Below are 22,144 nucleotides of genomic sequence, written 5' to 3'. Positions count from 1 at the left end.
GGCCCAAAAAATTAAAAATAGTTAAACTGTTGTAGCTTTTAAAATTGTATATAATTTGAGGGGAAAAGTGTATAAAAATACTGTTTTTAAGCTTATTTTTAAGTATTACATGCAGAGAAATTGACATAAATGTAAGTGTTTATATTTTAAAATATTCATGTTGTCCTAAAAAGATAAGACATCCCAAATTATTTTTACAAATTCTTTTCAATTTTATTAGTTCCAATGACAGATTTTTTCACTTAAAACATCTTTTATTCCATACTTTAAATTGTTTTCCAGTGTAAAACTGAGGAAATTCAATCCCAGGAAACAAGTTTAAAAACGTAAAGCCAAAAATAAAGTAAAAGTATGCTGTTAGACAGCTACAATTAGATGATCCAACCAACCTGTCCTGGATGGAGTCCATTTTTTCCTGCAGTTTTCCAGAGTACATGTTGTTGCTGTCCACCAGCCGTTGTCCACTCTGCACGGCGCCGTCCACCTTGTCCTGGTTGGCTTCCATGGTGCTCACAAAGTCCTCGTGTTTCTTCAGAGCTTTCTCCGCGCCGGCCAAGGTGTCGGGCTTGTCTATGTGGGCCAGGGTGTACTCCTGCAACAAGACAGCCACCGTGGAGTCAAAAACAAAGCAAGGACTTCAAACGCAGAACCTGCAGATCGCACCACACAAGTGCAGCGTGGGGACTCACTGCGTCACATTCCCCACGCTGCATTAGTGCAAATGCACCACTTAAGGTCAGTCCTGTTTAGTACCTGGTTGTTGAGGATGGCCTCTATGGCTTTGCTGTCTCTCATGAACTGCTGGAAGCCCAGACCCTGGTCCAGGAAGCTCTTCCTGCTGTCCCACATCTTCTGGAGCTCATACCATCCACGGTCCAAGCCTTTCAGCCTCTGATCTAGCTGCTGGTACTGAGGATCATCCTCCTGACCTTGGGTGACCTGAGCCCCGGTGTCCTTGACTCTGTGGTAATCCTCCTCGTGGCTGTTTATGTCTTCACGCACAGCATCATGAAGGCTCAGCAACTCCTCAGCCTCTGGGAGTGAGGTGGGCACTTCCTCAGAAGCTACCGCTTTCTGGGTTTTAAAAAGCCAGGACTGGAAATCGTCCATGTCCTGCAGGAAAGTCTGCAGTTTGCTGACCTCGCCCAGAGACTCCTCTCTGTCATTGAGGGTCTTTCTGAGTGTTTCCCAGGCGGCGTCCAGCTCTCCTCGCCGAGCCAAGATGTCAGCTGCGTTCTCAGGGTGATCCTGAGCCAGCCGATCCGCCTCCTTCCTCAGGAAGGTCAGCTTGGCTTTAATGGCGGCTAAATCTCTCTCAATACCGAACAACTTTCTCTGGATGGTCATGACTGCCGCCAGATCGTTGCCCAGCTCCTGCGTGGACTCCACCACCCGCGTCTTGTCTTTGATCCAAGCTTCTGTCTCGTCACACTCCAGTGCGTAGTTATGCAGACTATTGGCTGAATCTACTTTCCTCTTCTTCTCCTCCACCATGGCCTTGAAAGCCTCCCATCTGAAAAAAAGAATCATTTAAAAGATTCGTATTTCATTAGTGTAATTGCTTGTGTTCTCAGAGAGTCTCTGGCAGTATTTAATTTTATGGATCTGCAGTTTCCTGGGAAGAACAAGGCAATTTGGCAATAATTATCAAAAAAATAGTAATTTAGCAGAAGGACTGGCTTTGTTTAGCCTAAACCCAAGTGAGTTTAGGACAATTTTACATCAATAAATTAGAAAACAAGTCTCTAAGCAATTTAATTCCTGCACATCCTGTTTTATGAATTTGAGAAAGGCTATTTCCACATATTTGCTGAATAAAAATAACCAATCTTTTTAGATAAATAAGAAATAACCGTTCAAGTCCCACGCTGATTTTCTTTTGATCTATTTAAAAAGTATTCCCAGTGGAATTTTAGATGTGATTTTGGTTGATTTTTTAGCCAAGAAAAAAAACAGTACTTTTCTAGGACATAGTTTCTGCAGAGAGGCAGCAGAAATTCAACTATCGGTGCGGAGCAACCCCGCCTCCCCTTCCCCTCCCTGTATTTTCTACGTAACAATTAAGCTCTTCTTGAAATGGCATTTTCTTTGTCTTCAGATTCACAGCAATATTAAGAAAAAAAAAACCAGAAATACAATTTTAACTTAATTTTCTTTAAATATGTCCTTCATTGTGAGAAAAACTCCAAAAGAAATATTCAAAACACCAAAAGCAGTTTTTATCAGAGTGAGTCTTTAGAGCTAAATTAAATCGAAACCACCTCTTGTTGAGCCGCCTCTGGCACTCCTTGACTTCTTTGGTACGCGGATGTCGGCTGTCCTCCAGCTGTTTCACCGCTCTGTTGACGTCGTCCACTCTTGACTGAACATTTGCCATATCTTGAGATAAAATGATTAACCTACAAACAAGAGATGATGCAATAAAACCATCAAATTGTAAGCGTTTCATGTCCTTCTGTTTATGAATTACAACAGTCTACCTGTTCTGGACAACTTCCAAGTCTTCCAGTTTCTCAGGCACCTCTAAGTCCACCAACCACGTCTCCTTCTGCCCCATCCAGAGCTCACAGGCATCCGTCTCGCTGAAGATGGTGTACAGAGACATGGCGTCTTCCAGCTTCCTCTGTCTCAGGTCAGCCAGGGACAGCAGCTCCATGTAAAGGTCCTTGATGTCTTTCAGACGTCTCTGGATATCAGGAGTGTTTTGCAGCTCCTCTGGCAGGGCGTTGGCTTGTTTGGACAGAGCGTCAATAGTGGCTCCATTCTTGATAGCTTCATTTTTGAGGTTGTTGTGCTTTTTCAGTAGCCGCTGGGTTGTGTACTCATCAGTTCCCACATCCTCGCTGCTCATCTGTCTCTTGGCCTCTATCAGCCAGGCCTTGAGGTCATCAGCATCCCCCTGAAACTGGAAGAATGTCTGAGTGTCCTGGAGGTTCTGCTTTCGGAAGGCAGCCAGTTCCTCCAGCTGCTGCCACTGCCTCCCAATGTCCTCCATGCATTCCTGGATCTTTGGGGAACCAAAATGGTTTGCCTGGATCATCTTCTCCCCCTCTGCTAGAACCTGCCCCAGGTGGGAACGGCGCGCTGCCAACTCGTCTTCGAAGGCGCTGTGTTTGCTCTGGAGCACCAGCACACTCGTCAGGTCTTTGCCATAATCCAGGGAGGAGAAAATGTGCTCCTTCTCCTTAATCCAGCTTTCTAGCTCCGCCACTTCCCACAGGAAGTTCCAAAAGCGGTGAGACTGCTCCAGACGAGCTCTCCGCTGGGCAGCCAGAGCGCAAAGCTCCTGGTAGCACAGTTCCAGGTGCTGTACCCTGTCACGGATCACTTGAGGATCACATGGTTTATAGGCTGTAAAGGACAAAAAAGACAATGACACTCAACACTTGCAGCTACAGAAACATCACATTGATCTGCTGCACTCACTGTCTCCATTGGCAAACTTCAGAGCAGCAGCACTGGCGTTCTGCACCCTCTCAGCCTGCAGAGCGATGTCTTTCTCCAATAGAGAGTGCTTTTGTAACAAGTCCTCCACCTCCAACAGATGTTTTCCAAAGTCTGGAGACAGCAGCCGAGCCTGAAGAAAGGCGGAAACATTTTGGTTTTTTTCTAAAACCTTGGAGAAATACTTAATCATTGTTTATGTCAAGCTTGTCACTCTTGCCTTCATTTCATCCATCCAGCTGATGATGTAAAGCATCTCCTGGAAAATCCTCTGCAAGGTCAGGTTCTTCTCCAGGCGCAGCTTACGGGCCTTCAGCAGCTCCTGCAGGTAGTCCCAAAGACGCAGAACATTGTCTTTGCGTACATCAATTCTTTTGGCGTCATGGTAACGCTCGGACTCCAGCTCCTTGGAGATGTTAACCAAGGCCTGAACACGCTCCTCGTATGCTGCGATATCCGTCTCTATGGCGTCGTGCTTCTTCTTTGCTGCTTCCACTGCTGCTAGGTCATAGCCAAAGTTATCCTGCGACGGGAGGAAAAGGCGCCAACATTTATCTCAATTTTTTTATCGACATTTCTAGAATTATTAGTTGAGATATTATAGTATGAGAAAAAGATATTCGTTCATGTTCAAAAAAGGTTTTTTTTTCTTATCACTTTTATTTATCAAAAAATATACCAGCATTTCGCATCACATTCAATTATCTAACTGAACACGATACTGAGTTTTGTTCCTTCTTGACCCACCTGAGCCACCAGTCTCTGGTTCTCCAGGAGCCACGTTTCCCTCATGGCAGCCTTCCTATCAAACCTCCTCGCCATCTGCTCCAGCTTCTCCTGCCGGATCAGCTCATCCCTCAGGACGCGCTCCCGCTCGTGCTCCGCCTTTTCCAGACGCTCCCAAGCCTGCAGTCGGATAATGAGAGAGATCCTGGGTGTCTGTGGCATCTGCAAGCCGCTGAACTTACAGTCGCAAATGATCTGATAGACATTTTCAGTTTAAACCCATCCAAAAAGAATAGAACAGCATAACAGAAGAGCCTCAGTTTTTCTGTTGTTCCTCTAAATCCAACCCTCCCCTTTAAGCCTTAGTCACAACTGCCCTTGTGGGTGGATACGGATTGTCTGCTGGTAAAAATATAGGCCCATTTGTCAGTGAGCCCTTGGAGCAAAATGTTCATGCACATTTTTTTTCCTACGGGCATGACAGGTCAACGGTGAAAGAAAAAAGTCTGAAGTAGGTCAGATGCAGGAACGTCGTCTGCATTTTTCATCTTAAAGTGAATGAAAAACCAAATTATAAATCTGAAATTCAAACTTTCAAAACAGTTTTGAACTTGAAAGTATACATTGTAAACCTGAAAAAATAGTATATTTGAAACTTGAATTAATAAAAACTATAAACCTATTACACTTACCAAATAAAAAAAAAATTCATTCATAACAGCTGCTGTTATTTTGTATTTACGTTTCTCTCACTTTTTGCTTTCAGTCATCAATTCCTAGTTTCACTTCAGAATTCTTGCTTTTGGTGTTGCGGCTCATTTTGAGCCCATTGGCTACTGGGACATGATTGACATCGGATGATAAAGGTTGATATCACTATAACCTCTATCCCCTGGTGTCAATAATGTCCCGGTAACCAATCGGCTCAAAGCCCCACCCCCACATTAGAAAAACGCTGAAAGACAAAAGTCTGAATTAAAACTGGAAATTGAGAACTGAATACAAAGAGAGAGAGAAACGTTAAAACAAAAGTTTAAAAAAACAAACAGCAGTTGTTACAAATAGACATTATTTACATTTGGGAACAGTTTTAGGTTTATAGTTTGAAATTTCTTGTTTTTATTTTCAATCTGGTTTTCGTTTCACTTTAAGCTGATGCTGAAATGACCCAGTGCCGTTAGCGCTGTTCATGTGATCCCTGCACGCATCTTGCATTCAGCTTGACAGTTAGGATGTGTGGACATCCAATGGACGTCTTACGAACATTTACATTTCATTTGTAAAAGCGCCATTCGCGTGGTGTGTAAGGCGCCGTCACTAGTGTGTAGCATAAAGGGCACCGTACACCAGCATCACCTGTATGTCATAAGTGTGTGAAACTTCCATTATCCTTACAAATACTTCACAATACACTTACCAAACAAACAAAAATGGTGCGTCTCATTTTCATGACCTCCCTTAAGGTGGCTGCATGAGCCTCTAGGGAATTGCATAACACACCTGTGCTTTCCTTAAGATGGAGCCGCTCCTCTCTACAGCCCTCAAGAGGCCCAGAAGACCCAAAAACCCACAGCACCAGTACAGGTCAAACCCCCATAGGGGTGCGTGTGACTAAGTTCTAGCTCTTCACTCTGCTGCAGACACAGAGAAGCTTTTCTAAAGCCACCCCATCTCACCCTGTTAATATCTGAAACCAGCGCTCCCTCTTTAGGCGTGTAGACCCTCTGGTTGTTGGCCCTCATTCGACTCTGGATGGCAAAGAGCAGCACCTCCAGGTTGCCTTTCTCCTGGAACCTGACAGACAGCAGACCCTACATTTCAGCCAAACCGTTCCTCCAAAATTATTAATAAACGTTAAAAAAGGTGGTCAAACACACTCACTTTGGTGGCTTCTCCACAGTGCGGTAGGTGTTGAAGGCCTGAAGCTGCTGCTGAACTCCGGTCAGAGAGTTGGCGAGTTTACGGTTGTTCAGCACGACGATGGTCTGCTCGATCCAAATCAGCAGGTCTGACGCCAGCGTCTCATACTTGTTGATCATCTTCTCAGTCTCAATGGCGTTATCCAGAACCTGATGGGCAAAGCCAAAGGTAAACAAGGAAACCATCACTAAACAATCCAGCTCGCCTCTGTCATGCTTTCTTCCCACCTTTCCAACTCTCTTCCCCTCCACAGCCAGCTGCTTCATCTTGGAGAAGTAGTGATAAAATGCCACAACGTATGTGATGATGGACTTTTCATCTGGGTTCTCTGTAAACACATCTGAAACCCAAGCAGAGGCACTTTTCTAGGAGCATCTTTCTCCAGACGGACTTGATAGGAATGTAGTGTAAAATCACCGACCTTCTGGGTCCAACAGTTTAGTGACGCCGAGCTTTTGCTCTGCCACGTTGAAGGCGTTCTGGAGGTTGTGGGTTGGGTTGGATCTTCTCAGTCTCTCATAGTCCACTAGATCTGGCCTGAAGGTTTAAGATATGAGGGATGACAAGAGACTCTGAGCAGACATGGAGAGACTTTGACCTTCATCTCCTCTTACCGATGTTTGTGTATGAGAGCGTTGAAGGCCATGCCATCTTTCCAGCTGGTCGTGAAGTTCGTGATGTTAACGTTGGGGTAACTACAACACAACAATGTCAAAGTAATGGTAAGAACCTGTTTTGCCAAAGACATTTCGTAAACCTGAACGTTATTATTTAAATGTGTGGACTGAAAGGTGCTCTGCACAGCGATTTACGTAGGCAAAAGCAATGAGCTGCAGAACACCGGCAGCTACCTGCCTTCCCATAATGAGTCCCGCGGGGTATTTACAGCCGCTCTGTGATGCTAAAGGTGGATGAAAGCACTTACCCTGCAGTTTTCATTTGACACCACAGAAGAAGAGCGTCTTTAGCTGAGCGTGTTTCCTTCTGGTCTGCCTGGCCCGTTTCCACAATAATGTCCTGGATCTGATGTTAAAAAATAGTGAGACTTGACTAATGGAAAAACTATTATGACTTTTGTGCTGCAAAGAGTACATATTATAATTACTATTATTAGATAGTTTCTGTCTAATTCTACAGATAAATTTGTTACATATTTCAGTCACTTTTATTCCTCACAAAAACATGGTTTAAATGAATGACAGACAAGTGGCATTCACTCTAATTCCTATCGTCTCACACAGTAGTAATAAGAGCAGTAATGTAATCTGAGGGACAAGTCCTGGGAGAGGGCTAAATTTAGCCAGCTTTGGTTCTCCTTGGTCTATGCACAAAGAGAGACAAAGACAAGTCTTTTTTTTCTTCCTTATGAAGACTGAATAGTGCAGCGTGCCATGTTGTCTGAACTATTATGTCTAAAAATAGCAATGCTCCTGTCGAATTAAAAATAAATACACGGTCCATCAAAGACGATTAAAGACAGGAGACTGACGTTTTGGTTTCTAACAGGAACCTGCAGACACAATTTCCAGACCTGACGGAACCTGAACAATGAGTAATTTCATTTCCATTTATCAAATGTTAAATGGATTGCTAAGAATATTTCCATTTATGATATAAACATGACACTTATTAAAGCAGCTGCTAATTTGATCAAGATTTTTCTATTCAAACTTAAAGAAATGTACAAATCAATATAAGTTACATCATTGAGTAATCATAAATGTAAATCAACACACTTAAATTGGGAAAATTGTTTCCATGAATCTTTCTGATGACGAAACACAAACCTAGATAACGGTTGTTTGATTTCAAAGAAATTAGACAAAGTCTTTTTCAAATGGTTATGTACTGTATGTATAAGGCTATGGATTACAGTGTTCCCTCACTACTTTGTGATCCACCTTTTGCAGCCCTTTGGATTTTTTCAAAACAATTTTGCATGCTTTTTTTTTCAACAGAGCACTGTTTTTGCATCTTGATTGGCTGTTGACCCAGTCAGTCATGCAATCAGCTTGCCAAACTTACATAAATCTTCAGTGGCAATCACATCTTTGGTTTCTTTGTTTTAAAATTTTCCTTATTTTTCTATGAAGATTTGAACTTTGAGAAAAATTCTGGGAAAAGTTTGTAGTAAAGTGTGTAGTAAAGTGTGTCGTGAGGAGTTTTACGGCAATAAAACATCTGTAGTCATACTTCGCAGATTTCACCCATCACAGGTTATTTTTAGAACGCATAGCTCCTGCAATAAACGTGGAAACACTATACTCCTAAAAACATGTATAATAGTTTCAAATGATTTTAAAACAAATTTTTAATTATCCTATAAATTATAACTACAGGAACTTTAGTATGTTAGTAATAAACTGTTCTGATTTGCCCCCTGGTGATGTGTTTTGCATGTTTCGTTCAGTGCAGGTTTGCTGTTATAACCACTCCTCCTGAGTACTCATTGAAGCTGCCTTTAATTATCTTTAAGTATTTAGGTATTTGAGGAGTTGTTTTTTGGTTCTACAGTGGTTCTATGATTTTTCCATCTTCTCTGGTATTTTTGAGTTACTTGTCTTTTTAGCCCACGCTTGTGGTGAATTTTTGTTGTTATTAAATATTTTTTAAAACGCCACACAATTGTGGTTCAAGTCCTTCCTGCTCCTTGGTTCCCTGTTGCCTATGATCCATAGCGCAAACATTTTTAAAGATATTTTAAATTTTTGAAAATAATAGGGTTCTAACATTAGCATTCGCATGCTGCATATGCTACGTCAGCTCCAGCTACAACAAAAAACTCACTAATAACTATTTACTACACTGAAGAGGGTGTCGGCTATTTTCTCTGGGTGTTTAAATCTACAAATACAAATGTGACTGCCCTGGAAATTTCCCATAAATTTGCAAAATAAACTGGGCATCAATGCTTACAACATTGGCAAATAAAGACCACAATGCATTGCGTTTGAACAATTTTTCATTTAAAAAAAAGTATGTTCATTTTTTTGAGTCTTCATCATCAAAACACAGTGAATTCATAAGATGTTCATATTTATTAGGTTTTTACTTTTGCAAATAGGTGACGACATATTTAATCTTTGAAAAACAAAAATAGTAACCATGGTGTCCGAAGTGCATTAAAATCCAGGACACAAAAGAGGCACTAGAATAAATAGAGGAATGCAACTACAACTTTTTGTTGACAAAAGAACTTCCACCTGCAAACTGAGTTAAATAGAAGTACAAAAAATAGTTTAATTAAAGTTTACTTAAGTTACACTTAAATCTTTTAGGGGTTGGAGAGGGAACTCGGACATAGTCAATGACTTTAGAGTGCAAGGTCATCAGTGGGTTCACCTTCACTTTTGCAGCAGCTGCAAAGCTAGCGTTACCTGGAATCGCAGGATAATGGTCCAAATGAGTCCAAGGATGAGGCGATGATTGCCATCGACAATGTCATGGGAGCCCATGTTCTCCAGGTGGACCCGCTGCTCTTTGAGGAACTGCAAGGCCTTGTCCACATTTTCCAAACAGTGGATGCGCATGCGACCTTTAGTGGGCTTTGGCTGCAAACAAGACCAGGAATCAAAGCATAAAAAGTGGTCTGAAAAGATGATAAAACATAGGAAAAGACTAGATCATCCACAAAGTCTGCTTACCAGTCGTTCACCGGACAACACCTCCAACAGTTTAATGAGCATGCGTCCATCCCGCAGATCCAGGTAGAGGTCAGAGATGCGACAGCCGACTCGGGAGAGGATGGAGTTGACCCATTTAGTGAAGGTTTTCTTCTGAACTGCCTCGCGCTCATCTGATGAGGAAACACAGTTGAGAAAGAACATGAGCTCCGTGAATAATGCAGAATCCTCCCAGCACACCCGCAGCTGAGAGGGATTTATGTTCTGGCATTAGGGCTTCTCACAGAGGCAGAGATATCAAACTGCTTCAATGAAAACTCATAAAAAAGAACATTTCCTTTTTTCATTTTGCAATTTGATACGAATGCTTAGGTTTACAAGATTCATTTGCATCCACAACTCCATTTTTATGTAACCAAGGCCCACTTTGAAATACCCTCATTGTTTATTTCTAACCCAAGAAAGACTCATACAGTGAAAGCAAAAGCACATTTAATTAATATCAAACAATAAAAAGTAACTTACAGGATCATGCAGCTTTAGTGATTAACCGACCACAGGATCTTTTTAGCCTCCGTCAGTTATTTAGATCTTCATGTACTACTATGTACCATGTATATACAGTATAGGGAATATAAGTTCTTTATATGTGTACACTTAGCGACTTTTTTTCTTGCTTTTAGAAAGTTTTACTCCCGAGGTTAATATTTTAAGGCCTATTTTTAACCCATTTTGTTTATGCTTTAATTCTCAGCTCTTACAAATTTTCCCACAATGCCATTCCAGACCAAATTTATGAAAAATGTCTTTATGTTTAGCAGATTCCTTTATCCACACGATCTTAAAAAGATGGAAAAGTGGAAAGAGTCACACACTGCATGTAAAGCGCTGTAAAAAAGAAAAAAGAAAAAGATGTTTCAGCCACAAAAAGTCCCACAAGCAAATCGTTCTTTGGTTTTTCCTAAGTGTTTCTAAAATCTGCACAGAGGCGTTTTTGGAACATGGGGAGCGAGTTCGCTGTTTCACTCAGGGGGATCCTGGGTTGCTGTCTGTTGGCAGACCTGGATGAGGTTGATCTGCTAAGAAAGAGATGTTGATCGTCAGAGTTTTGGGCCTGAATCCAGTCTGACCTGTGTTGACATGTTTGCTTTTTGCTGATTAAAAAGAAAACATGCAGCAGTTTTTTGGATCATCTGCTGAGGCTTGATTCTGCAGACTTGTAGTAAATAAATCAAGAGATGACAAAAGCCCGAACAAGCAACATGAGTTCCGTCAATCCAGAGATGAGTTTTTGATTTCTAGAGCTTTAATGGTTCACAATGTAATATTTCACAGTCAAAGATGAGTGTAAAATATGTTTAAAATGGCACTAAATGCTTTAAACACTCAGTTACTACTTCAATAATCATCATCAGAATACAGGTATTTTTGGGTTGATAAGGAAAAACTGACCACTTTTACGGAGCAAGGACAATAGAAGGACAGCAATTTCTGGAAGCAGTGATCTACATAACTGATCTACAATCTACAGCTCCCCTTTGCTGCCTTTCAGCTGCCTTTATCCCAGAGCCTGATCACTACAGGCAGCAAAAATCCAAAGATTTAGTCTGAAGTAAAAGGAATAAAGAGGATTCCTGTCCTGTGCAGTCATGAGAAAACAGGCAGAAGGAAGACTTTCAGCACCTGCAGATGTACATTAGACAAATGCAGGACATAAGAGATGTTAGTTTACAGCGGGATAGAACCCTTAAGGTTAAGTTTGTAGAAGAAAAGAAAAAGAAAAGGCATCTCCTAAGCTGCTTAACCCCCCCTTCCAACAGTTACTGTATGTAAATCACGTGAAGCAGCAGAATACAGTAAATAAATCATGCCTCCCTCTGCCCTGCTCAGCAGAACAACAGCGCTCGCTGCTCCATGGCGTCCACACGACTATGAAAAAATCATGACAATTAAAACATGCAAATAACTCCAAACTCCATTAGAGTTTGAGTCAGATCCAAAAAAAAGGGAGAGCCAGAGCAATGACTGTGACAAATCCTTCCTCAACTGTCTGGGCTGCTAAGGATTTCACAGGAGAAACAGTGAGAAGGAATTCCACGTTTTTGCTCACATTTACACCTCGTGTTGGGAAGCAACAAGAGGGATGCCCCTGGTTCTTCAGGCAACAACTGGACAGCAGACAGCGAAGGAAAGGCTGCATCCCCTGAGTCTTCAGCAGATGAGAGGCTCGATATGACAACAGCTCTGTGCAAACTCACTGCTGAACAACAGCTTTGAGCTCTCTTTAGACAAAAAGAAGGCTCTGCCTAATCCCACAATTCCATCGGAGGTTTTACAGCGGATCAAACCAAATCAACACCACTAGTGATACAAGACGAAACCGCATCTGAAGGCAAACCGCATCAACAAATCACTCGATGCAAAAAAAACACGATAAAGATCACAAGATTTAAAAAGAAATCATAAAAAAACTACTTGATATTTTAGAAAACAAAAAAAAATTTCAGATAGCCCATATTTAAAAAAAATAAAATAAAAAGGAAACTATTAGCAAAACAAAACAAAATGAAATGTTAAAAAACGAAGAAAAAACTTAAATACTGGGAAAATTGGATGAAGACATTTGATTTATGACCCAAATTGACGTTTTTTCAAATATACGAATACTAATAACATTTTAGGATTAATACGAAGCCTATCTAGTGTCGCTTCATGCCAAATAACCTCTGGTTGAAAAGATGGACAAACGTCATCATCCAATCAGCGATGTCCTATTGTACCTACCTTTTCCAGCTTTCGTTAAAAAGAAAAAAAAATCTGAAAATAAAAGTAATTAGCAGATTAAAAATGAAATGATTAACAAAAAAAAAGAAAAAAAAGTATCGTTATTTGAATTTGACATGAAGTGATATGTCATCATCCAATCCAATAATGTTCAATATTCTACCTTTTCTGGTTTCTTCTTGTCTTTTGTTTTTTGTAGGGCTTATATCATTCTTTCCTCAAGCTAAACCTTATCCATATCTACGTCACCACACCACAAAATACAACTTTGGGGTTTCTTTTGTGAGATATTAACATTAAAATACACTTAAAAGCTAAAAAAAAGGTAGATTTTTCATAATATAGACTCTTTAACACACAATACACTCTTCCTGGTGTTCTCAAATGTAACGAAATAACATAACCTTAGATTTCACAAAGAAGAGAAACAAGATCCCAGATCAATCCAACAACTTATTGTATTGACAACAGCTCAATAACACCCGGAGCAAAATGACACTGAACTAAAAATAGGCAAGTTGCTGCAATAGAAATCATTACAAACTAAAGCAGGGAGATGAAATGACTTCATCTCCCTCTTTCTTATTTAGGATGGCGAGAAGTGGAATTGAAAAAGGACAACTTTAAGATCTGAGAATAACATCTCACCTTTGTCTGCTCATATTCTAGCATTATGTCTGTGTGTCTGTGTGTCTGTGTGTGTGTGTGTGGGGGGGGGGGGGGGTAGTGAGGGGGTTGGTCCTGATGCTAAACTGACTTGATGGCAGCACAGACCTGTCAAACACTAAAAACATTAGACACAAATTATTAAAACATACACTGAAGGCTCCGCATTCTGCATTCAATTGAAACTTGAGGAAGAGTTTTAGGACTTTGAGAGCTCGCCGATGACTGTTCAGTATTCAGGAAAGCTTTGGAGTTTGTGGTGGAGGGGGTAACCAGCTGGAATCAAACCATCTACACACTGCAAAATGCCTAGATAACCCACTTCAACTAACTAATTAATTAACTAGTTAATTGAAGTCAATTAACTAATCAACTTCAATTAACATGTATTTATGATTTAGCTGCTTTGTTTTCTAGGACTGAGTTGTGAGCCGGACCAATGGCTTGGAGCAACCCGCCCCCCCCCTTCCCCTCCCCGTTGGTAAGAGCTCAGAGCAGAGCATTTATTTGTCACAAATATGCTCTTACTTTAAACTGAATTTTAATGTCTGCTCCAGATTTACAACAATTTGAAAGAAAGAAATACTCAGAAATGCATCTTTAAGCTTCAGTTTCTCTATAAATGCCCTCCAACATCAGAAAAATGCCACAAGAACATGATAAAAACAAACAATTTTCATCAAAGTGGGTCTTTAAACATCAGAATACGTCCAGAGCACAAAGCAGAGCGACTCTGCTCCCTAAAAATGTGCGCTGCAAGACGAAAACATTGAAACCTGAAAAATCTTTAAGACAGTGAAAAGCCAGAGGTCACTGAGGGAACTACTCTCCATTATGGCCAATCCCCCCCCCCCCCCCCCACCACCACCACCACCACAACCATCTCCCTCAGCTTAAATGATGTTACCTTCACCTGTTAACCTGTTAATGTAAAGCTGTCGATACCAAAAGCAATTATGCACCACTTTCTGCACATGCCGTTCTTCTTTCACGCTCCTCACTGACTGAACGCGTCTTCTTATAGGTCAGTCTGTTCTCTGCAGTGTTTGAACCCAAGATCCCGCCCACATTGACTGGAGTTTACTCCGCCCATCTCAACGAAATTCCAGAAAAGGGGAAATAGGGGCGGGGCAAAGTAGAGTAAATGCACTGAGCTCCTAGCAACGGGGAAGGGAAGAGGGGACGGGGGTTTCCAACAACTTGGAGGTGAATTCCTAATACACTATTGCTGCTCTGCAGAAACTATGTCCTAGAAAATGACACAGGTTTTTGATTTTTGGCTAAAAACAGCACAATCAATCAATGAAGACCACCGGGAATGCTTTGAAAACAGATGAAAAGATGATCGGAGTGGGTCTTTAATGCCAAAATATTAAATCTATTTGACTTTAGTCTAAAAGATCACAGCTCTGATAACATTTTGAGTCAAATAAACTCCCATTTATTTGTCAAATTTTCCTGATTTTCTTTCGCTATGAAAACCAGATTTCACCTAATTTAACCCAACAGTGGTATACATTTAAATGAATTCCATTTTTTACATAAAAACGAATCTGATTTTTGTTTGAAAAAGAAAAAAAAATGACTAAAAAGTCATGTTTTTTCAGGAAATCTCCTGCGGTTCTTCTGTATTTGAGGTTTGTGGAGAGTCAGCACCTCGTGTCGTTGGTGCAGCTGGAACGAAAGCAGCTGTGCTTTCTGTCAACATTATGCTGCGTTTGAGTACTTGCAGTTTTTGCTGACTGGACTTGCCGAGGCATCCTTCGCTCTTAAGCTCCATACCCCCCCATAAAGCCCCCCGTCTGGTAACGTACTAAACATTCCTCTGTTTCACATGCCTTTACTTTGTGATCCGCTCTTTGACTCCAGAGAAAGCCCCATGACTTATTCATGCTGATGGATTTTCCCTGTTTACAGCCTGGTGGGTATTTTTCCCACAGTCAGCTCTTGCTGGATGTGGCATAGAAGTAGCCGAGCGCCACAAGTCCAGCCACTGCCGGCATGACCGCCAGACGGCCGAGAAGCATCCTCTTCATTTGCAGTTGTCCAGGACGACCCGTCACCCTGATGCTGCTGCTGAACAACAGATTGATGGGCTTTTGATTTTCCCAAGCTTTATTAACGCCAGGCAGAGCATTAGCGGAATTAAAAGAGGACGAGGAGATGATTTTTCCCAGCAAGAAGAGCAATACCAGCTGAAGAGCAAGATGTTAAACTTCAAAAGAAGGTTGACTTGCTCAAATCAATATACACATAAATCTATTTCTTTGACTTTTTTCTGATTATTTGTCACCAATCCTGGACTTTGGGTGGAATTTTTCATGCAGTTGGTGGATCAAAACCTCTGCCACATCCCGTCGCATGTATCTCTGATTTGGAAAAGCTCCGGAAACCTCAAGGATCAGTGGCAGCTCTCCAAAAAAGTCCATTATTGAAATCAGACAGAGGAAGAAAATGCTTTCGCTTCTGTTCCTGTGCCGTCTCCTCCATTTTCTTCCTCTCGCTAATGCACTTCTGTCATCAAGGGAGTTTGATCGCAGTTCAAACTCACAAAAATCCACAGTGACGGCACGGCTCGTTCCTAAAGCCTTAATAATGCAGGCGGGGAGAAGTGAAAGCATCGCAGGAATTGATTATTACTCACAGCTCCGATGCAATCATGCAGGCGGACGAAGTGGGAAACCAACGCTTTGTGTGAAACCAAAAGGGGAAAGGCCATGTCGATTCATTCAACATAGTAAACGAAGTGTACAAAAACCATTTAATAAAAAAAAATGCAATATTTTTGACATTAAAGAAGGAAAAATGTAAAGATAGAACCAAAAAGAAGTTAAATGACAGAAAAATTATATATACAAAACTACTCATAGAAATCAAATTAAACAATATATTAAACAAGCACAAACTATAATACTGAATTATAATAATCGCACTGACAATAATAGTTTGGCAAAGTAAGCATCACCGTTAGTTTAAGTGTTTGAGAATAAATAATTAAGGACCATCAGTGAACAATTGGGGCAGAGCTGCGACTTTCTAAAAATACATAACCACAGACAATCCTCTTCAAAAGGTCGTTTTCATGGTTGATGTTTTTATCTTTACAGCAGATTCCAGACCCAGTTTGACAAGCTAACTTCTCCGTTTCTCTCATGACAGCTGAAACCTTCTGCTTTCACCGGCCTAAATGCTCTGAAAGCAGATGGGAGGGGCCTGGCTGGACCGCCGCGCTCCATCCCTGTCACTCGTGAGGAAGATGGACAAACTTTGACACACGCCGCCACGCCACGCCACGCCACGCCACACCACGCCACGCCACGCCACGCCACACCACACCACACCACACTCTTTGGTACCTTGCAGCTGCCTGAAGCGTCCGTCCAGGATGGAATTGAAGTAGATGTTGGAGGTGCTGTAACTCAACCAGCGCGCCCGCTTCATACTTTTGGCAGAGGAAGAGGAAGAGGAGGTGGAGAGGAGGGGAGCGGGGGAAAGGTGAGAGGGCCTCTGATGTCTGGGGGTGCAGGAGGAGGACGAGGACGATGAAGAGGAGAACAGGGATACCCTGGCGGGCACTGCATTGATCGGGACGTGCAGGGTGGTGCCATTGGTCTCCGGGTGGTGCTCCTGCCGCTTGCCTCCCCTGACGGCCTTCCTGCTGTCGGCTCTCTGGGCTCGGACCGGGGGCGTGCTCCTGCTCCGGCTGCCGCTCATGCCGACCCGCGCATCTTTCTCCACCGGGACGTGAGGCCGGGTCGCCCCCTCCTTTACGCTTCCAGCGCTGCTCCGTAGGGCTCCGCTTTCCCTGCCGCCGGCCTTCAGGCTGATCTTGACCTCTCTGAGCCGAGGCTGGTTTATGGGGGCCGCGCGCAGCAGGCAGGGGCTGCTCATCCTGACCCCCGCAGACAATGACAACAACAACCTCAGGAGCGCCTTTTTCTTTTCCTGTCTCCTGGCTCTTTGTCCTCCTTTCCAGACCCCTCTCGTTTTCACTCCCGCTCCTTCCCTCCCTCCTTCCTCCCTCTCTCCTCACTGTTACCGTCATGATGCTCTGCCTCCTCTTTCATGCGGCGCGGGGGCTCAGTCTTCCGTTCAAAGTGGTTTTTCCAGCCTCATCCATGCATGCAATATGCCCCAGTGCGTACACGTGTTCCCACCCCCACACCCCCCAACTAATATCAGTAAACAGCAACCTGGGGAGGGATTCTGTGCACCAGTGTTAATCCAACACCCTGATACACCGAAAAGCTCTACAAAGTCTCATTTGAAGTCAAATTGATATCAGCTCTAGAGGTGTAATCTTTCATTTTAACAACGGTTCATATCATAATTTGTGGTTTCTGATACGATTCTGGTTATTGGTTGATTTTGAACGATCCGATTCATTGACCAAAAATTGATCCAGGACATCTTTACCCAAAACTTTAGCCAGTGTGACTCAGAGAGAAATACCTGGTACTGAACATTGCAGGAGACGTTAATCAGATTCCTGGTATTTCTTGCAAGATAATCAAGTGCAAATTAGTTATGTGTGCAAATAAACAAATAAACAAGAATTAATGACAAATCCATTTACATTTTACTTTCATAAAGTTGTTGTTTTTCCGTATCAAATAATCCAAAAGAAACATTATTAGAACATTGTGAATAGTCACATGTCTTAGCTAAATTGAATTTTTTTTCACACATTGGACTGGGATGATGACTTGATCAGTTTTTGCTGCCATCAGGTGATGGTCGTTTTAACGTTATTGTAAAGTAAACTTACCGTGCCTCAATCAAAATAGTATTTTCCAATATTGATTATAAACAATGTATTTGTTTTGGAATGATTATTTAATGGTATAGGTTGATTTGGACGGATTGGTCTGGTTGAATTAATCAATTCATTGATCAGGTCAATTTAATGTTACACCCCTAATAAGCTCCAATCCTTCTTTTAACTGTTTGAAAGCGCTCCTAGTGGTCTTTTAGCTATGATTATATCATATTTGGCCAAAAAACTTTCAGTTTCTGCATAGTGGCAGTAAAGAATGTCCCTCTGAGTTGCAGGCGGGACCGTTGGCATGTAGCAACCCCGCCCCCAATTCCCCTTCCCCCCTAAAGAGAGCTCTGAGGAAGGAGCTTATGGCCTGCCCAATGTATTTTCTACGTCACAAATAGGCCCTTTTTCAAACTGCGTTTTTTTTTCCGTCTGTCCCTGATTAACAACAATTTAAATACAGAAATCTTAAAAAATGTAACTTTAAGCTTAATTTTCTTTATATATCAAGTCAAGTCAAAGTAAACTTTATTGTCAATCTCTATGATGTTTTCACATACATGGAAATTGAAATTCCGTTTCTATTCAAACTCCAGTCTAAACAGGGAATCTAACTTCAAAAATACAAAATAAAATAGAATAGGACGAAAAAAATAAAGTGACTATAAAATGAGAAAAAAATAAAGTGACTGTCCCCACTGTGATATGTCCCCTATCTTCACAAAAATGCCACAATTCTGTGCTAAAAACACAAAAAACATAATTTTCATCAGAGTGGGTCTTTAAGAGGAAACATTTCACGATAGAAGCTATTAGAATTATCTGTTTATTTGTAAGTAGATTCTAAATCTAAAAAAAATCACTTGAAATTAAAAAATCTACCAAAAGAACAAAATAATCAACCATTTAGTTGCAAGTTGTGTTATCTTGTACTGTTGGCAGGTTGGTTTTAACTTATTCCACGAGAATTTTAGATGTTTTTGTAAAATAGAAGTGAATCTACCTTGTTAAAATAATACCTCCTAAATCCTTCCGTCCTATACAAAGTAGAAAAATTCAATTTGACTCAAAATTAAGCCAGATATTCCTGGTAAGATGTAATTTTGTGTGAAATCTGAACACATGCATGGTTTACTTCCACAGCTCAGAAGCTGTATTTGCAGCGGTGGGTATCGTTTAGCACCTCTTATCTCTCAGCTTCTCTCCATCACCTTCTCTCCATCTCACTCACTGACAGGAAACACTGATTACATTACAAAAACATCAGAGCAGCACGCTAATGCAATAAATAGACAATCTCACACAGACGTAGCCGCCTTTACCTCGACTGCAGGACGAGTGTGGAGAAGACGACAAGAACCAAAATAAATAAATAACTCAAATATTTGGATCTGTCTTATGAATTCCAGCTCCAATCGAGCTAAAGGGGGGGGGGGGGGGAGTTGATGAACAAATCAAAAACATTAAATCTCATCCTATTTCAAATAGGATATTTTGGGGGAAAAGTATGAACTTGTAGGTTAACTTTTTGAAGCAATACCTCATCATCTTTATCATCGTCGTCTCTTTTTAGAAAGTGCTTTAAGCCAATTAAAAATTGAAACAAAGAGGTGTACATCAAACCTAAACATAATAAAAACTGTTAGAAACAAATTTTATAAATGAGTTAAAAAATAGAAAAACTTGAAGTAAAAAAAAAAAATCAAACACAGTAAAGACTTAAATGTAAAATGACAGAGCAAAATCTCCTGTGTGACCAATATAGCTATAAAAATCAGTCTGTAGTTAAGTTTTAAAAATGGCTGCTTTTTTAAGATAACATTTTCAGTCATCAGAAAAATTTTGCTAAAATTAGTGTTTATAGGTAAAAGAAATGTGTCCAAAACAGACAAGACATTTATTTTAAGAAATCAAATTCTTCTAGTTGCACTGAGTGATCTTTTTTTTCACTTATAACATTGGAAAAACATCTAACTTTCTATTTTTTTAAACTTGTTCTGAGTGGGACATTTTTCCAGTGAACATAGAAAACAAGTGAAAACCTTAGGATGACAAAAGTTAAACTTAACGCACAAGAAAAGACGACCAAAACTTAGATGTTAAGGTGAATTTTTGTGTCTAATTCATCTTCTGCAGTGTCCACTTTCTCTGATGCCTTTTGGGTGCAGGAATAACCTTTAAAAGTCTACATACTTCCTTCCATTAAACATCTCTGTACTTTATATTGAAATGAAAGAACAAACATTCCCAGAAACAAAAACTCAAACCGCAGTAGGACTCAAACCCGCAAACCAGGCTGTAAATTTGGAATCCATGGTTAGTCGATAGCAGTTTTAGTGCAGCGCTGGGTTTGCAGAGGAGCTGCAGTCCATCCCAGCTGTCACAGGGCGAAGCGCCCTTTCAAGAGACAAACAGCCATGCCTGCTCTTTAGAGTCAACAACAGGACTGACATGTTGGGACTTTTAGATGACTGCACTCAAGCGTGATGAAAACAGGTACAGTCCCGTCCGGGATTCCGGTCCAGGACAGTCCAGAAAAGCCAAAAGGAAAACATGACAGAAGAATGGATCTGAATAATTTACACAATAATTCAAATTAATTAATTGATTAAACATTATAAGAATCACAAATTTGGGGCCTAAATCAAACAATTTATTGGCATGATGCCCATTGAGATGTCTATTGTTGTGATTTTGGGCTATATAAATAAAATTGAATTGAATTGAAAACACCTGCAGCTTTTTTGTAAAAAATAAAAATAGGCCAAAAACACTTCTGTGTGTAAACACAGCTGAGTATCTTCGCTTGAGGACGGTCCCACCTTCAAGTACAAAAAAAAACAGAAGTAAACAGATTTAAAGCCTCGACAGGCGTTCTATGACACCCAGACGCTACCTGTCCCTGCCCTCGCCACTCCCTCCTGGCTCGCCCTACTGGCTGAATGACTGTTACACGCCCCTCTGCCACTGCCACCCTGGTCAGGTGGCAAAGGTGGTGTTCCTTTCCTTCACTACTAACCACATAGTGCACTTTATAGTGCGTTTGCCATTTTGTAGTGCTATCCAAATCTACAATTCCAAAATCGAGTGCCCTAGACACAGACGTCTCTGCAAAAGACCAGTGTGTCAATATAGACCACAATGCATTGCGTCGGAACGATTTTTGCCAGAAAATTTTATCTAAATATGTTTTTTTAATAAACCATCAACGTTTTTATCTTCAGAACTCAGGACTCATAAACAACCGTCGCAAAACCCTCATATGAGATTTTAACTTCGTGAAGTCGATGACGTCATATCCGCCGTGTAAAAAAAACAAAAAAAGTAGTGAACATGGTGTCCAAATTGCTTTTAAAATCCAGGGCACTACATAGTGCCGCATTATATCGTTTTATACCATGGTCCGGGTGAATACTCGATTCTGATTGGCTGCTGGGTGTGCGTTAAAACCTGATAACCGCACAGTAAAAAAAGAAGTTCCGGTCACCTAGCTTAAATGTTTTGTAAGGACTAAAAACTGGTTAATATGTTTGCGGGTTAATGGCCTTCGAAGTGTGCATTATTAACGGCATGCGTTAAAAAGTAATAACGCACACCTCGTCGGCCATTGACCCTTACGTAATGTGAGGTAATTATTATAATCAGCTCAAGTAAATTTTGGGATTTCCTTGGCAACAGGTTTCATGGTCTCAACTGTAGTTGCGAACTTAAGCTAGCAACGTGTGTGAAATTTAAAAAATTTGACTATTTAGAGGCCATATTTGAACACCCCCCCCGATCTGATTCCGTGTCTGCAGCTTCACACACATAAAAATAGCATGACCCACAACTCCAGTTTTTTTTTTCCGCCACAGAAAAGCTGGTATTTTTAACCCCCCCAGCAGCCGTCCCACAGGTGGAGTGCAGCATACCAGCTCCGTCAGAAATGTCAGAGGAGCGGCCGTCGGTCGGGGCAGCTGTCGGGGTCTGTAGATGCTCTGAGAATGTGTAAGTGATCCCTTCACATCCATAGGGGCTGGAGGGGGAGTCAACTGCTAGATTTTGGGGGTGAGGGGTGGATGCATGGACACACAAACGCCACCGCACTCACCCTAACATCGCCCGTGATGGGATTTTTGTCATATTTCTCTGGTAGGCCGCTCATTAAAGTCTGCTTGAGCAATGCAGAGGGGTGGGAAGGGCACGACCTTCCCACCATCAAAAAGACTGTCATCCCAAC

General features: G+C 41.4%; 1 protein-coding gene across 1 annotated transcript in view; it reads right to left on the bottom strand.

Moving 5' to 3' along the window:
- Positions 1-22,144, bottom strand: part of LOC101175117 (spectrin beta chain, erythrocytic) — a 45,985-nt gene that overhangs the window by 18,634 nt on the left and 5,207 nt on the right. Inside the window, exons 3-17 of the mRNA XM_011490164.3 lie at positions 9,735-9,886; positions 9,468-9,641; positions 7,016-7,113; positions 6,705-6,785; positions 6,512-6,627; positions 6,318-6,430; positions 6,052-6,239; positions 5,847-5,964; positions 4,192-4,350; positions 3,665-3,967; positions 3,427-3,577; positions 2,481-3,351; positions 2,262-2,399; positions 754-1,513; positions 390-592 (exon numbers count right to left, since the gene is read on the bottom strand). Of these exons, the coding sequence (XP_011488466.1) occupies positions 390-592; positions 754-1,513; positions 2,262-2,399; positions 2,481-3,351; positions 3,427-3,577; positions 3,665-3,967; positions 4,192-4,350; positions 5,847-5,964; positions 6,052-6,239; positions 6,318-6,430; positions 6,512-6,627; positions 6,705-6,785; positions 7,016-7,113; positions 9,468-9,641; positions 9,735-9,886 (3,625 nt within the window). The remainder of the gene's footprint in view (positions 1-389; positions 593-753; positions 1,514-2,261; positions 2,400-2,480; positions 3,352-3,426; positions 3,578-3,664; positions 3,968-4,191; positions 4,351-5,846; positions 5,965-6,051; positions 6,240-6,317; positions 6,431-6,511; positions 6,628-6,704; positions 6,786-7,015; positions 7,114-9,467; positions 9,642-9,734; positions 9,887-22,144) is intronic.

The sequence above is a fragment of the Oryzias latipes genome, chromosome 22 (assembly GCF_002234675.1).
Source record: "Oryzias latipes chromosome 22, ASM223467v1".
NCBI classification, from domain to species: Eukaryota; Metazoa; Chordata; class Actinopteri; order Beloniformes; family Adrianichthyidae; genus Oryzias; species Oryzias latipes.
The sequence above is the reverse complement of the archived record's forward strand: the minus strand, read 5'-3'. Positions and strand labels throughout refer to the sequence as shown.